Source organism: Bombina bombina, chromosome 7 (genome assembly GCF_027579735.1).
Source record: "Bombina bombina isolate aBomBom1 chromosome 7, aBomBom1.pri, whole genome shotgun sequence".
Classification (NCBI taxonomy): domain Eukaryota; kingdom Metazoa; phylum Chordata; class Amphibia; order Anura; family Bombinatoridae; genus Bombina; species Bombina bombina.
In genome coordinates, this window is record NC_069505.1 from 501,069,947 (window position 1) to 501,082,610 (window position 12,664).

General features: G+C 34.6%; 1 protein-coding gene across 1 annotated transcript; it reads left to right on the plus strand.

The window, feature by feature from the left end:
• Window positions 1–4,581: 4,581 nt before the first annotated feature.
• On the plus strand, window positions 4,582–11,533 carry LOC128666884 (uncharacterized). Its single transcript, XM_053721690.1, has 4 exons — window positions 4,582–4,660; window positions 9,960–10,169; window positions 10,426–10,482; window positions 10,868–11,533. Exons 2-4 carry the CDS (start codon window positions 10,037–10,039, stop codon window positions 11,422–11,424), a joined length of 747 nt encoding a protein of 248 aa, XP_053577665.1. The 5' UTR covers window positions 4,582–4,660; window positions 9,960–10,036; the 3' UTR covers window positions 11,425–11,533.
• Window positions 11,534–12,664: the final 1,131 nt, after the last annotated feature.

The window sequence follows — 12,664 nt, forward strand, 5'->3', positions numbered from 1 at the left end:
ACCCATCATCGTCGATAGTGACCGTGTGGGAAGCACATAAAAGCGTGTTACGCGGAGCCTTAATTAAACATAAAGAATTACTTAATAAACAATATTGACTAAAACATAGCGAGTTGCTGTCCAAGCTGGGCTCTCTGGAGGCTAAACACAAATCAGACCCCTCATGTAACACTACAAAAACCCAGTTAAATGACGTAAGACTAGAACTCAAAGCATTTGGCCGAATCCCATCAAAAGAAAGCTCTATATCTGAAACAGTATTAATATGAGGGAGGGAAAAAGCCAGGTAAGATTTTAGCTAGATCCCTCAAAAGACATCAACTCCAGTCCTATATCCATTCCATTAAAACTAGAGACGGACATGCCCTGTATAGCAGCGCTCATATAGCCTCAGCATTCCGCAAATATTACCATTCTTTGTACAATATACACAATGGGGTGGACCTAACCACCCAGAAAGACTCAATGAATCAAAAGAAAAATATTATTGACTCTTATCTACAGGTAGTTGATCTTCCAGCCCTGCTTCAGGAAGCCTCTGACTTCCTAGATTCCCTGACAACAGCAAAAGAACTGTTTTCTGCCATTAAAAATTCCCCAACCGGCAAAAGCCCAGGCCCCGATGGGTTCTCCTCGGCTTATTATAAAAAATTTAAAGAAGTCATATCGTGTCCACTCTTGGACCTATTCAATGGCCTAAGAGAAAATCCACACCTCTCCAATATTCTACTGGAGGCCCATATCACTGTCATCCCCAAACCTAGCAAGGTGGCAGATTCCCCTGAACACTTTAGGCCCATCTCCTTAATTAACACGGACATAAAAATACTTGCAAAAATTTTAGCGACCAGACTTAATAAATACTTACCAGATTTAATTAGGAACGACCAGGTAGGCTTTGTCCCAGGGAGGGAAGCTAAGGACAATACCATCAAGGTGATACAACTGGTAACCCACACTAGAGCCTCAAAAATCCCTATGGTGCTTTTCTCTACTGACGCAGAGAAGGCCTTCGACAGGGTAAATTCTGTCTTTGCACTCTATTCGAGCCCAAATGCCAAAATTAGAATCAAATGAACCCTTTCAGAATCATTTACTATTAGCAATGCACTAGACAGGGGTGCCCTATGTCTCCGCTACTGTTTGCTCTGTCTATAGAGGTTCTGGTCCCATAAAATTAGGACAAATCACAATATCGCGGGTATCAAAATTGATCAAACAGAACACAAACAGGCATTATACGCCAACGATGTTCTCTATACTATAACCAATGTAAATACATCACTCCCTGAATTACTCAATGAATTACGAGCTTAAGGTAAAGCCTCAAACTTTCTCCTCAATTTAACTAAGTCAGAACTTTTAAATATAAACACCTGCCCAGAGACAGTACAATGACTGCAAAAAGTCCATAATATTAAACTCGCAAAGAACAAATTAAAATATTTAGGAATACACCTTACCCCCCCTTTGACTTTTTTAAACACAATTACACCACACTTAAAAACAAAATTGCCTTAGACCTATCTTCATGGAACAGTAAACATATAACCGGGTTAGGAAGAGTGGGTGTTATAAAGATGAATATTCTACCAAAAATATTATACTTCTTCCAAACTGTTCCTATCGCACTCCCAGCAGGATATATCACTCAACTACAAAAATTAATTGAACAGTTTATATGGGCTAGCGTCAAACCTAGGCTACCAAAACGCACTATGTATTTGCCGAGAGACAGGAGTGGTTAGGCTTACCAGATCTCAATTCGTATAGGAAAGCAATTATGTTGCAAAGGATTGTAGAGTGGTCACATAACACAGAACACAAAGCATGGGTCCAACTAGACAGGCAACTTCTCAAAGTAAATAACATTAGCATGGATACCACCTCCTCAGCGACCAAAAGTAATTACAGACTATCATCTGTTAGAGGAAACATTTAATGTATGGGATAGGACTTTAGCTACTTCCGTACATATCTCCACAAAACACTCTCCCCTAACTACATTTCTTGAAAACCCTGAACTCCCCTTCTACTACTTAGGTTCTCGAAAGATTAAACCTTACGAACTAAGAGAAGGATCCCTCCAAGGAGTGGTCGAAAATGGGAAAATGTTGCCGCAACGTAGACTAAAGGAAAGACAAGCTGCAATTTTAACCTTGTGGACGCACTACAATCAGTTGATAAACTACAGTTCTAGACATAAACATAAACTAGATCTGGGGAGGAGGCTTACCCCATTTGAGGAGCTCTGTGTTATGGAAAGAGTTCCAAAACATCTGATTTCCATATTATACAAAATTATAATTATACAGGGAATAGATACTCTACCAACATACACAATTCGATGGCAGGGTGACTTTGACACTGAGCTGGAGTACAAGTCTTGGTTGACAGCTTTTAGACTAATTAAGAGATCCTCAGTCTCAGCGAGTATTCAGGAGATCTACATTAAACTACTTAGCAGATGGTATCTCACACCAACAAAGCTACATAGGATATTCCCGTCACTTAGCCCCACATGTTGGAGGGGTTGTGGGGAGGAGGGTTCCCTCCTGCATATATGGTGGCACTGCCCGAAACTGAGACATTTTTGGCCAGGTGTCTTGAAAAAAAAATCTGAGACCTTGAATTTAGTCATTCCAGATTAGCCTGAATTTTTACTATGCCTCGCTTTGCCAAAAACACAAAGTGAGGCACACTTAGCCCTATTGTTAATAATGCTCACTGGTGCAAAGAAGTTAATCCCTAAAATATGGAAAACGCAAAACCTCCCTACTCTAGATGAAATCAACTCTCAGATAGAGGACATCCTCCTTATGGAAAGATACCATTACCTGAAAACCCACAAACTGGCGGTATATGAAACAATACTCGCGATATGGCTCAATACATTATAGCTTTAATTCCCGTTTTTTTTTTCCTCTCTCCCTCGTCCCTCATGTCCCCTCCCTCCCTTCACTCCACCTTTCCCCTCCCTAATACACTCATATAAACTACTTTTACTATTACAGATCTCTTTTCAGCTAAATCACTTAGAAACAAGGAAAAATCCCTAACATGTCTGATCTCATCCTTGATGTCTGTTACTCAGGATGGGAATATATTATAATGATGTGAACAATTTGTCATTTAATCTTGTATGTCTTTCTCATACATGTTTTATGTAGCAGCCTCAGCACACACTATTTAACTACTTAAATTAATTGGTCTTAAATAGCTGCAGGGGAGAAAACCTTAGTTTGCAGGGAAAACCTGAACTGGATTCTTTACCTGAAAAACTCTGCCATATCCAAACTGTGGAGTGGATTATCAGCCCCAAATAGACATAATGGGGGCATATTTATCAACCTCTGTATGGAGCTTGATGCCCCTTAGTAGTAATAGTATGGAGGTTATGTAAAACTCATTTCGACAGGTGGACACGCCCCTTTCTCCTCCCATAATCCCGCACCCTTTCTACTCCCACTTTCACGCCCCTTTTTAATATCAATTTGATATAAAATTGACATAAAAAGGTGATTTTGATATAAATTTTATATAAAATTGATATAAAAATTGATATAAAAAAGGTGATTTTGATATAATTTTTATATTAAATTGATATTAAAAAATAGTGTTTTTAATACGAATTTGATATCCAACTGATGTGCATATTTATTAGGAATGGGGTTAAAAGGTTTTAAGAGGTGTATTGTTGATATTTTGATTTATAAAAGATTAAAGGTCTAAATTATAATTTGATATTGTATTCTATTAAAAGGGGATATAAAAGCTTGATATATATCCTCTATAATGTGCAATAGGTTTAATAAGACATGTCAAAAACTCAAATGTTTTGATATTTTCCTTTATTAGGAGGTTATTTAAAAAAGGGGGATAAAAGTATAATTTTGATAATGTTTGTTAACATTTGTTATAAGATTTATGTGAATCAAATAACTTAATTCAGTATTACATATCTTCGCTGTCCTCATGCCAGCACACTACTGAACAGGTTGCTTATATCTCACAAGGTTAACTCATTGATTAAAATAAACACACGTCGCAAAACTGGTTCTCTGAATGCAAACATTACTTCTATACTTCACAAAATGGTTTATTTATAAATATTCACGTTAAATTAGCAGCTTGTTATTCACAGACCTTACACAAGATTAGGTCACTGCTAATAACACGTGTCAAAACTGTGTAATCTTTTTTTTTAAAAAAAAGAAACTTATCCATACATTTTCTGTAGCAAGATAATATCAGTAAAATATGTTATAAAATCTAGTTGATTAAAATTTGCAACACAGCCAAAAAAAAATCATACAAATTACACAAGGTCAACTTATTGATTACAAAATAAACATTCACAAACATAGCTCTACACAAGGTTGAGTCAGCAGATTATGATATTCACACAGACATCATAGCACGTTATCACACATTTCTGTAGCAACAAGTCAGTTTGATATTAAATTGATATTAAAAAAGTGTTTTTTAATATCAAATTCATATCAAAATCCTTATGCATACTTACACCTTAACTTTGTGGATGTGAAACTTAAAATTTGGCCTTCTGGCTGTGTTATATAACAGGGCTCAAGTACAAGTGACTCAAAGTATAATGGAGCAGTTTCATCACGATGTTGCTTATCAACAACAGTATCCAACGGTAAGCTATGTTATTTTTTATTTATATTTATATAAAATATTTAAAAAAAACAAATCATAATTAATATACATATTTCAATAAAAGAGCTAACAGTGAAATATTTCCTAACTTTATTAGGCTAGCAACATGCAACAGAGTTTTGAAGAGTCTTCACTATTTATATTTTAAAAAAATGTTTCTAAATATTGTCTAGCCTTAGATTAAAATAAAATATTTTTTTCTATCTTATTTTAAAAACCTCTCCTTTTACAAACCCTGCTTAGATGACAATATGTGTACCAACAACCTCTTTTATACTTTTTATTGTAAAGTGTTACCATCTATACATATTGCTGTGTTAAGTAAAACGGTGGTGGGGGGGGGTTGTGGGGGTGAAACTTAAAAAGCACAGTCCCTGATCTTTGGATCTTTTGGTGTGAGTATATAAGTTATGATATTTACTCTAAACTGTCTTTTATAATAATTAATTCTAAACTTTTAAACTAAGTAATGTTATTTTAGCTGAATAAAAAAAAAAAAATACATCTCTTATAGAAATACTTTTTTCTATCTTATTTTAAAAACCTCTCTTTTTACCAACCCTGCTTGGATGACAATATGTGTACCAACAACCTCTTTTATACTTTTTATTGTAAAGTGTTACACTAAGTAATTAAGCTTAACTTATATTAATGAAGCTAATGTTACCATCAGTTTACACAGTTTACAACAGCAATGCGTTTTCATTGTGACCATTTAATATAGCTAGTGATTTTTAACCTCTCATACTAATAATATATCACTTAATGAACTTGTTGGCTATATCAGATGAGTCTATTCTCATCTTGTTTACTAAGGACAAACTGCATTTGTATATTAGGTATGGTGTATATGAGCATATTTATATTAGGTATGGTGTATATGAGCATATTTATATTAGGTATGGTGTATATGAGCATATTTATATTAGGTATGGTGTATATGAGCATATTTATATTAGGTATGGTGTATATGAGCATATTTATATTAGGTATGGTGTATATGAGCATATTTATATTAGGTATGGTGTATATGAGCATATTTATATTAGGTATGGTGTATATGAGCATATTTATATTAGGTATGGTGTATATGAGCATATTTATATTTTTCCACAGGGATCCCAGTTTTATAGCAATTCAATGCAATCTCTAGGATTTTATTTGTATCTTGTACTATTAACAAAGAACATTTAGTATCTGAAGATGCTGGTGTGACTGTTATTTGCTATAACAATGAGTGAATTTATTGTGCAAGGGTAGTGTAGGGCAAGATCCACTTATTTCTTTTCTCTCTCTCTCTTGTTTGTGGGTATATACAGGGAGTGCAGAATTATTAGGCAAATGAGTATTTTGACCACATCATCCTCTTTATGCATGTTGTCTTACTCCAAGCTGTATAGGCTCGAAAGCCTACTACCAATTAAGCATATTAGGTGATGTGCATCTCTGTAATGAGAAGGGGTGTGGTCTAATGACATCAACACCCTATATCAGGTGTGCATAATTATTAGGCAACTTCCTTTCATTTGGCAAAATGGGTCAAAAGAAGGACTTGACAGGCTCAGAAAAGTCAAAAATAGTGAGATATCTTGCAGAGGGATGCAGCACTCTTAAAATTGCAAAGCTTCTGAAGCATGATCATCGAACAATCAAGCGTTTCATTCAAAATAGTCAACAGGGTCGCAAGAAGCGTGTGGAAAAGACAAGGCGCAAAATAACTGCCCATGAACTGAGAAAAGTCAAGCGTGCAACTTGCCACCAGTTTGGCCATATTTCAGAGCTGCAACATCACTGGAGTGCCCAAAAGCACAAGGTGTGCAATACTCAGAGACATGGCCAAGGTAAGAAAGGCTGAAAGACGACCACCACTGAACAAGACACACAAGCTGAAACATCAAGACTGGGCCAAGAAATATCTCAAGACTGATTTTTCTAAGGTTTTATGGACTGATGAAATGGGAGTGAGTCTTGATGGGCCAGATGGATGGGCCCGTGGCTGGATTGGTAAAGGGCAGAGAGCTCCAGTCCGACTCAGACGCCAGCAAGGTGGAGGTGGAGTACTGGTTTGGGCTGGTATCATCAAAGATGAGCTTGTGGGGCCTTTTCGGGTTGAGGATGGAGTCAGTCCTACTGCCAGTTTCTGGAAGACACCTTCTTCAAGCAGTGGTACAGGAAGAAGTCTGCATCCTTCAAGAAAAACATGATTTTCATGCAGGACAATGCTCCATCACACGCGTCCAAGTACTCCACAGCGTGGCTGGCAAGAAAGGGTATAAAAGAAGAAAATTTAATGACATGGCCTCCTTGTTCACCTGATCTGAACCCCATTGAGAACCTGTGGTCCATCATCAAATGTGAGATTTACAAGGAGGGAAAACAGTACACCTCTCTGAACAGTGTCTGGGAGGCTGTGGTTGCTGCTGCACGCAATGTTGATGGTGAACAGATCAAAACACTGACAGAATCCATGGATGGCAGGCTTTTGAGTGTCCTTGCAAAGAAAGGTGGCTATATTGGTCACTGATTTGTTTTTGTTTTGTTTTTGAATGTCAGAAATGTATATTTGTGAATGTTTAGATGTTATATTGGTTTCACTGGTAAAAATAAATAATTGAAATGGGTATATATTTGTTTTTTGTTAAGTTGCCTAATAATTATGCACAGTAATAGTCGCCTGCACACACAGATATCCCCCTAAAATAGCTATAACTAAAAACAAACTAAAAACTACTTCCAAAACTATTCAGCTTTGATATTAATGAGTTTTTTGGGTTCATTGAGAACATGGTTGTTGTTCAATAATAAAATTAATCCTCAAAAATACAACTTGCCTAATAATTCTGCACTCCCTGTACTTTGCTTTTAACCTCCATGCACTTTCCCTGGATATTGTTTTGGGACCATGTGCCTTGGTAACTGTCTAACTCACACACATTCATTTGTGAAGGGGAGTGCTATCCTAGTTGCATAATATTTCCTAACATCAGCTCCCAGGGATTGCGAGATGCCACATTTAAAGTAAAAACACATTTTGGCTATCTTCTTTCTCAAAACACGTCCACTCCCTTACTATTTCCCATTCCCCACTCATCAACCACATAAATAGTAGATTTAAACAGTATGGGCTGTTTTATGAAGCTGGGGATACAGCTTTAGACCTTTGTGACCCTGCAACATCTAGTTAAGAAGCAAAAGTCTTAAGAAGCTGCACATGAACAAAGTTACCGGGAAACGAAAGCTGACCACCCTATGCTAGCAACCAGTAAACTTTCTTAAAGGGACAGTCTACACCAATTTTTTTCTTTTTTTAAAAGATAGATAATCCCTTTCTTACCCATTCCCCATTTTTGAATAACCAACACAGTTATATTAATATGCTTTTTACCTCTGTGATTACCTTGTATCTAAGCCTTTGCAGACAGCCTCCTTATCTAAGTGCCTTTGACAGACATGCAGTGTAGTCAATCAGTGAATACTCCTAAATAACTTCACGGGAGTGAGCACAATGTTGTTATCTATATGACACATGTGAACTAGCACAGTCTAATTGTGAAAAACTTTCAAAATGCTCTGAGCTAGGAGGCGGTTTTCAACTGTTAAGAAATCAGTTTGAGCCTAGCTAGGTTTAGCTTTTCAAAAATACCACCAAGGGAACAAAGCAAATTTGATGATAAAAGTAAATTGGAAAGTTGTTTAACATTGCATGCCCCATCTGAATCATGAAAGTTTAGTTTTGAATTTACCGTCCCTTTAATTATAACTAGACTTAACCCCAGCTCTACAGAATTCTGCAATACTATACAAACTACAATAATAATTCTGCTCAGGAGCCACCATTCATGGTTAAAACAATAGATTAGGACCCTGTATGTTAAAAATGTAGGACATTTTACCTAACGTATAAAGGAAAATATAAACAACTTACTTATTTAGTTAAAATCTGCATAGACGTTTCCACCAAATTATTTGAGTTATCTAGAATTTGTTAGATTTGTTAAGTTTTCAAAAAGACAGACTTGTTTAAACTTCAGAGTTGCAAACACATTTATTAACAAATTATAAGACTGAGTGCAAGTCATACGATTCACATAAGTAGATGTGCGTATAGGATTGATAATGAATATATATATACATATAGCTATACACAGAGCAACATACATTAGATTTCCTTCTAATTTTTATTTACAATACACACACTAATATTATACACTTACACATGCAGATACAAGCAGGCCCATTTATCAAAGGGCTTGCGGACCTGATCCGACACTACGGATCAGGTCCGCAAGACCTCGCTAAATGCGGAGAGCAATACGCTCTCCGCATTTAACATTGCACCAGCAGCTCACAAGAGCTGCTGGTGCAACGCCGCCCCCTGCTGACTCGCGGCCAATCGGCCGCCAGCAGGGAGCTGTCAATCAACCCGATCGTATTCGATCGGGTTGATGTCTGGCGATTCCTGTCCGCCTGTTCAGAGCAGGCGGACAGGGTTATGGAGCAGCGGTCTTTAGACCGCTGCTTCATAAGTTGTGTTTCTGGCGAGTCTGAAGACTCGCCAGAAACACGGCCCTTCAAGCTCCGTACGGAGCTTGATAAATGGGCCTGACACTCTCAACATTAGTGTATATATAATATCAAGATATTGTTTTTTAAGCGGATTAATGAGTGTTTAAATGCTATTATTTAAAAAAACTTGAATAGTTGGTTTCACATAAAACAATAGTCCTGTGTTTATGTAATCTTTCATTCTATTCATTATTCTTTCATTCTATTCATTCATTCAACTAATTTATGATGTATCAACAAGCTCTTATAAGTATTCTTTGAACTTGTCATTTAATTAGCAAATGAGCAGACGACTCTTTTTCGTTTACAGTTAATTGTTAACAAGGTAATTAAATGACAAGTTCAAATAACACTTATAACAGCTTGTTGATACATAATACAATGAATGAATAGAATTAAAGAATATAATAGAATGAATAATGAATAGAATGAAATATTACATAAACACAGGACTATTGTTTTATGTCAAACAAAGTACTCAACACTTTTTAAATACTAGAAACAAGCTTTACAAAACAGTTTCAATACAAACAACCTTGAGTGTCTACAAAAATTTTTAATTTTTACATTCAAATTCTTCAACCTGGTTACTATTGTGTGTGCTACACTGTCCCTTTCAATAACCACTATTTAAAATTTTAAATATTAGTTGTTTATTAATCTTCTATGGATCGAAACATGAATAACGATTGATTTTATTTATCTCTTAACAGCTCGACCACAATCCGTGACAGCTAGGGGTGGTGATGACCCTGCTTCAGCCATTCCATCAACCTCCTCTGGGACGTCGATGACTAGTGGTGGTGTCGTTATTGGGCAAACGATAAGAAGCACATCATCTGCTAGCCATACCTTTTTATCAGCGGATACACTTCCAGATATCCGTACCAGCACCCCTGAAACCAGTGTTGGTAGAGGTACAGGTAAACAATATATTTTCATTTTTTCCATTCTCCACTGGTCATACTGGTCAAAGCTAACCGAAATTCGCTTTCTCTCAAAAAATCTAATTACTTGAATTCCATTTATTTTTGTTTTCTTTTAAAAGCGTGGTAGTGTTTGCTCACTTAGGCCATATAGATAACATTGATTTATTGTAATTTTTTTATTTTGGATTTTTCACTAAAGAAATTTTATTTTAATATATATATATATATATATATATTTTTTTTATCATAGCTGACCTTGGACATCTTTTTCGGAACATGACGGGAAGTTCTCCACGGTTGTTTGATGGTGAGAATCTGTACTATTAATACATTCCTTTTTTTTTAATTTTCTTCTTATACATAAATATCAAGATAGCAACATCTTCATATATATTATTATTTTTTGGATATATAAAGATATATATTTATATAAATAAAAATATATATATTGCTATCTATATATATATATATATATATATATATATATATATACATATATATATATATCTATATATATATACACATTTATATATATAGATAGATATATTTTTATATATATATATATATATATATATATTTTTTTTTTATATATATATATATATATATTTATATATCTACATTATATTTTTATATAGATATTAAAATCTTAATATATTCATATATATTTATTTTTTTATTTTTAATTTTCACAGATCCAGAGGAGTCATCGAGGGAGGTCATCTTAAACCTGGTTGCTGTACAACCAGAAAGACCTGAGGAGGAGGAACTTCAATCCAGGGATCATGGAAGTGAGACCCCAGATTTGTTGGATGATATCATGGATGCACAACCAATGGAGATCCATGAACCTGTCCCTGATGAAGCAGAAGTACAAGAACAAACAATTCAAGGAAATGTAGAGCCAGCAGAAACACAATCTAATGAAAGACCTGTGGTACCTGGCAACAATGAAATTGAAGAAGTGGATGATGTCTGTCTCAATGAAATGATCTCTCTTGCTAGACAATATAGGGTGGATCATAGAGAGTTACAGAATGTTTTAATCGCACACCTGGACCGAAGTGCATCATTAGCAGAAAGACAATTGCAGTTAGACAGAGAGAGGTTTGATTGGCAGAGGCGAATGGACGAGGAGCACAACGAACAGATAAACCGTTCATTACGCCTCGCAGAACAAACAATGAATTCTCTCCTGTCCATTATTCGTGAAAGACAGGGTCCTTCTGAACCAAATAGGCCAGGACAGTAGTGATAGACATCTTTATTAATTGTATTAATAACTTGAGTTTATACTGTTTTTGATGTTGCACTTTTTGATTTGTTTTATATTTTTGTTCAAAATATATTTATATTTTCGAGTTGCACTAATATTTTTAAAAATAATTTTTGGTGTTTTTTATTAAAATTTTTGAAAAAAGAATGAATCCAAATTTTTTTTCATTGAAAATTTTTTTTTTATTGCTTACAATATATTTTTTTTTTATGAAGTGGTAAAAAAAAGAACAAAAATTTCGATTTTTATAACAAACACTCATCATCCCTTTTTTTTTGGATGTTTCTAAATTTGTAATTTTTTTTTTTCAAAACAAAAGTGCTTTAAAAGATTTATTTAAAAAAAAAAAACTAAATGCCATATTTCTTGTACAAAAAATCAACTTGCTCCATCAACATTCCCATTGTAGACCTAATTTTTGCCAATTTAATTTTGAAGTTATCATCCAAAAAAGTTTGTGTGCTTTCATCGATTTTTTCTTCAAAAACTTCTATACCTTAAAATAAATAAAAATAAATTAAATTCACCTTCATTTTCTTTGGGAGGTATGATATCCATATCATTTTCTGTCTGCACAATTTTTTCCTCTAATGTGTAAGCATCGCTTGAACCAGAGGCTAAAGTAAAATAAATAAATAAAATTTTTAATTTTTAATTTATTGTTTTTACAATTATTCTATTTTTGACAAAGGTAACTAAATAAAATACCTTTGTCTATCAGATTTTTTTTAGGAGGAAACATGTTTTGTCCAATATCATTACTTGTTGCGTATACCATGCCATCCAATTCTATTTCAACTTGTACCGCTTTGTCCAAAGGTTGACCTTTTTATAAATATATAAAAAATTAAAATTAAAATTACATTATTTTTTCTATATTTCACTTCCCTAAAAAACAAAAATTCTAATACCTCTTCCAAGATTAGTATCATCATCTTTTGTGCATGGCTCATCGACCTCAAGATCAAAATAATAATTTGGTTCTTTTTCAAAGGATGGAATTTCTTCATAAGAACATCCAGGGATATCTAAATGTGCATTAGATTATTAAACATAATTTTTTTTTAATTATTATTTATTTTATTTACAATTTATAAAACCTTGTTAACGCTGTTCTATAGTTATGTACCTTTTTGAGTGTTGACAGCCATTTTTTTCACTGCTCTGTTATTTTTGGGAGTCATTGGTATGTCCATAAGTGTCAAAGTAAGGGGTG

Coding starts and splice junctions, on each gene's coding strand:
- LOC128666884 (XM_053721690.1), top strand. CDS start 10,037: ATGACTAGTGGTGGTGTCGTTATTGGGCAAACGATAAGAAGCACATCA. Junction 10,170..10,425: donor CAGTGTTGGTAGAGGTACAG/GTAAACAATATA, acceptor TTTTTATCATAG/CTGACCTTGGACATCTTTTT. Junction 10,483..10,867: donor TTCTCCACGGTTGTTTGATG/GTGAGAATCTGT, acceptor TAATTTTCACAG/ATCCAGAGGAGTCATCGAGG.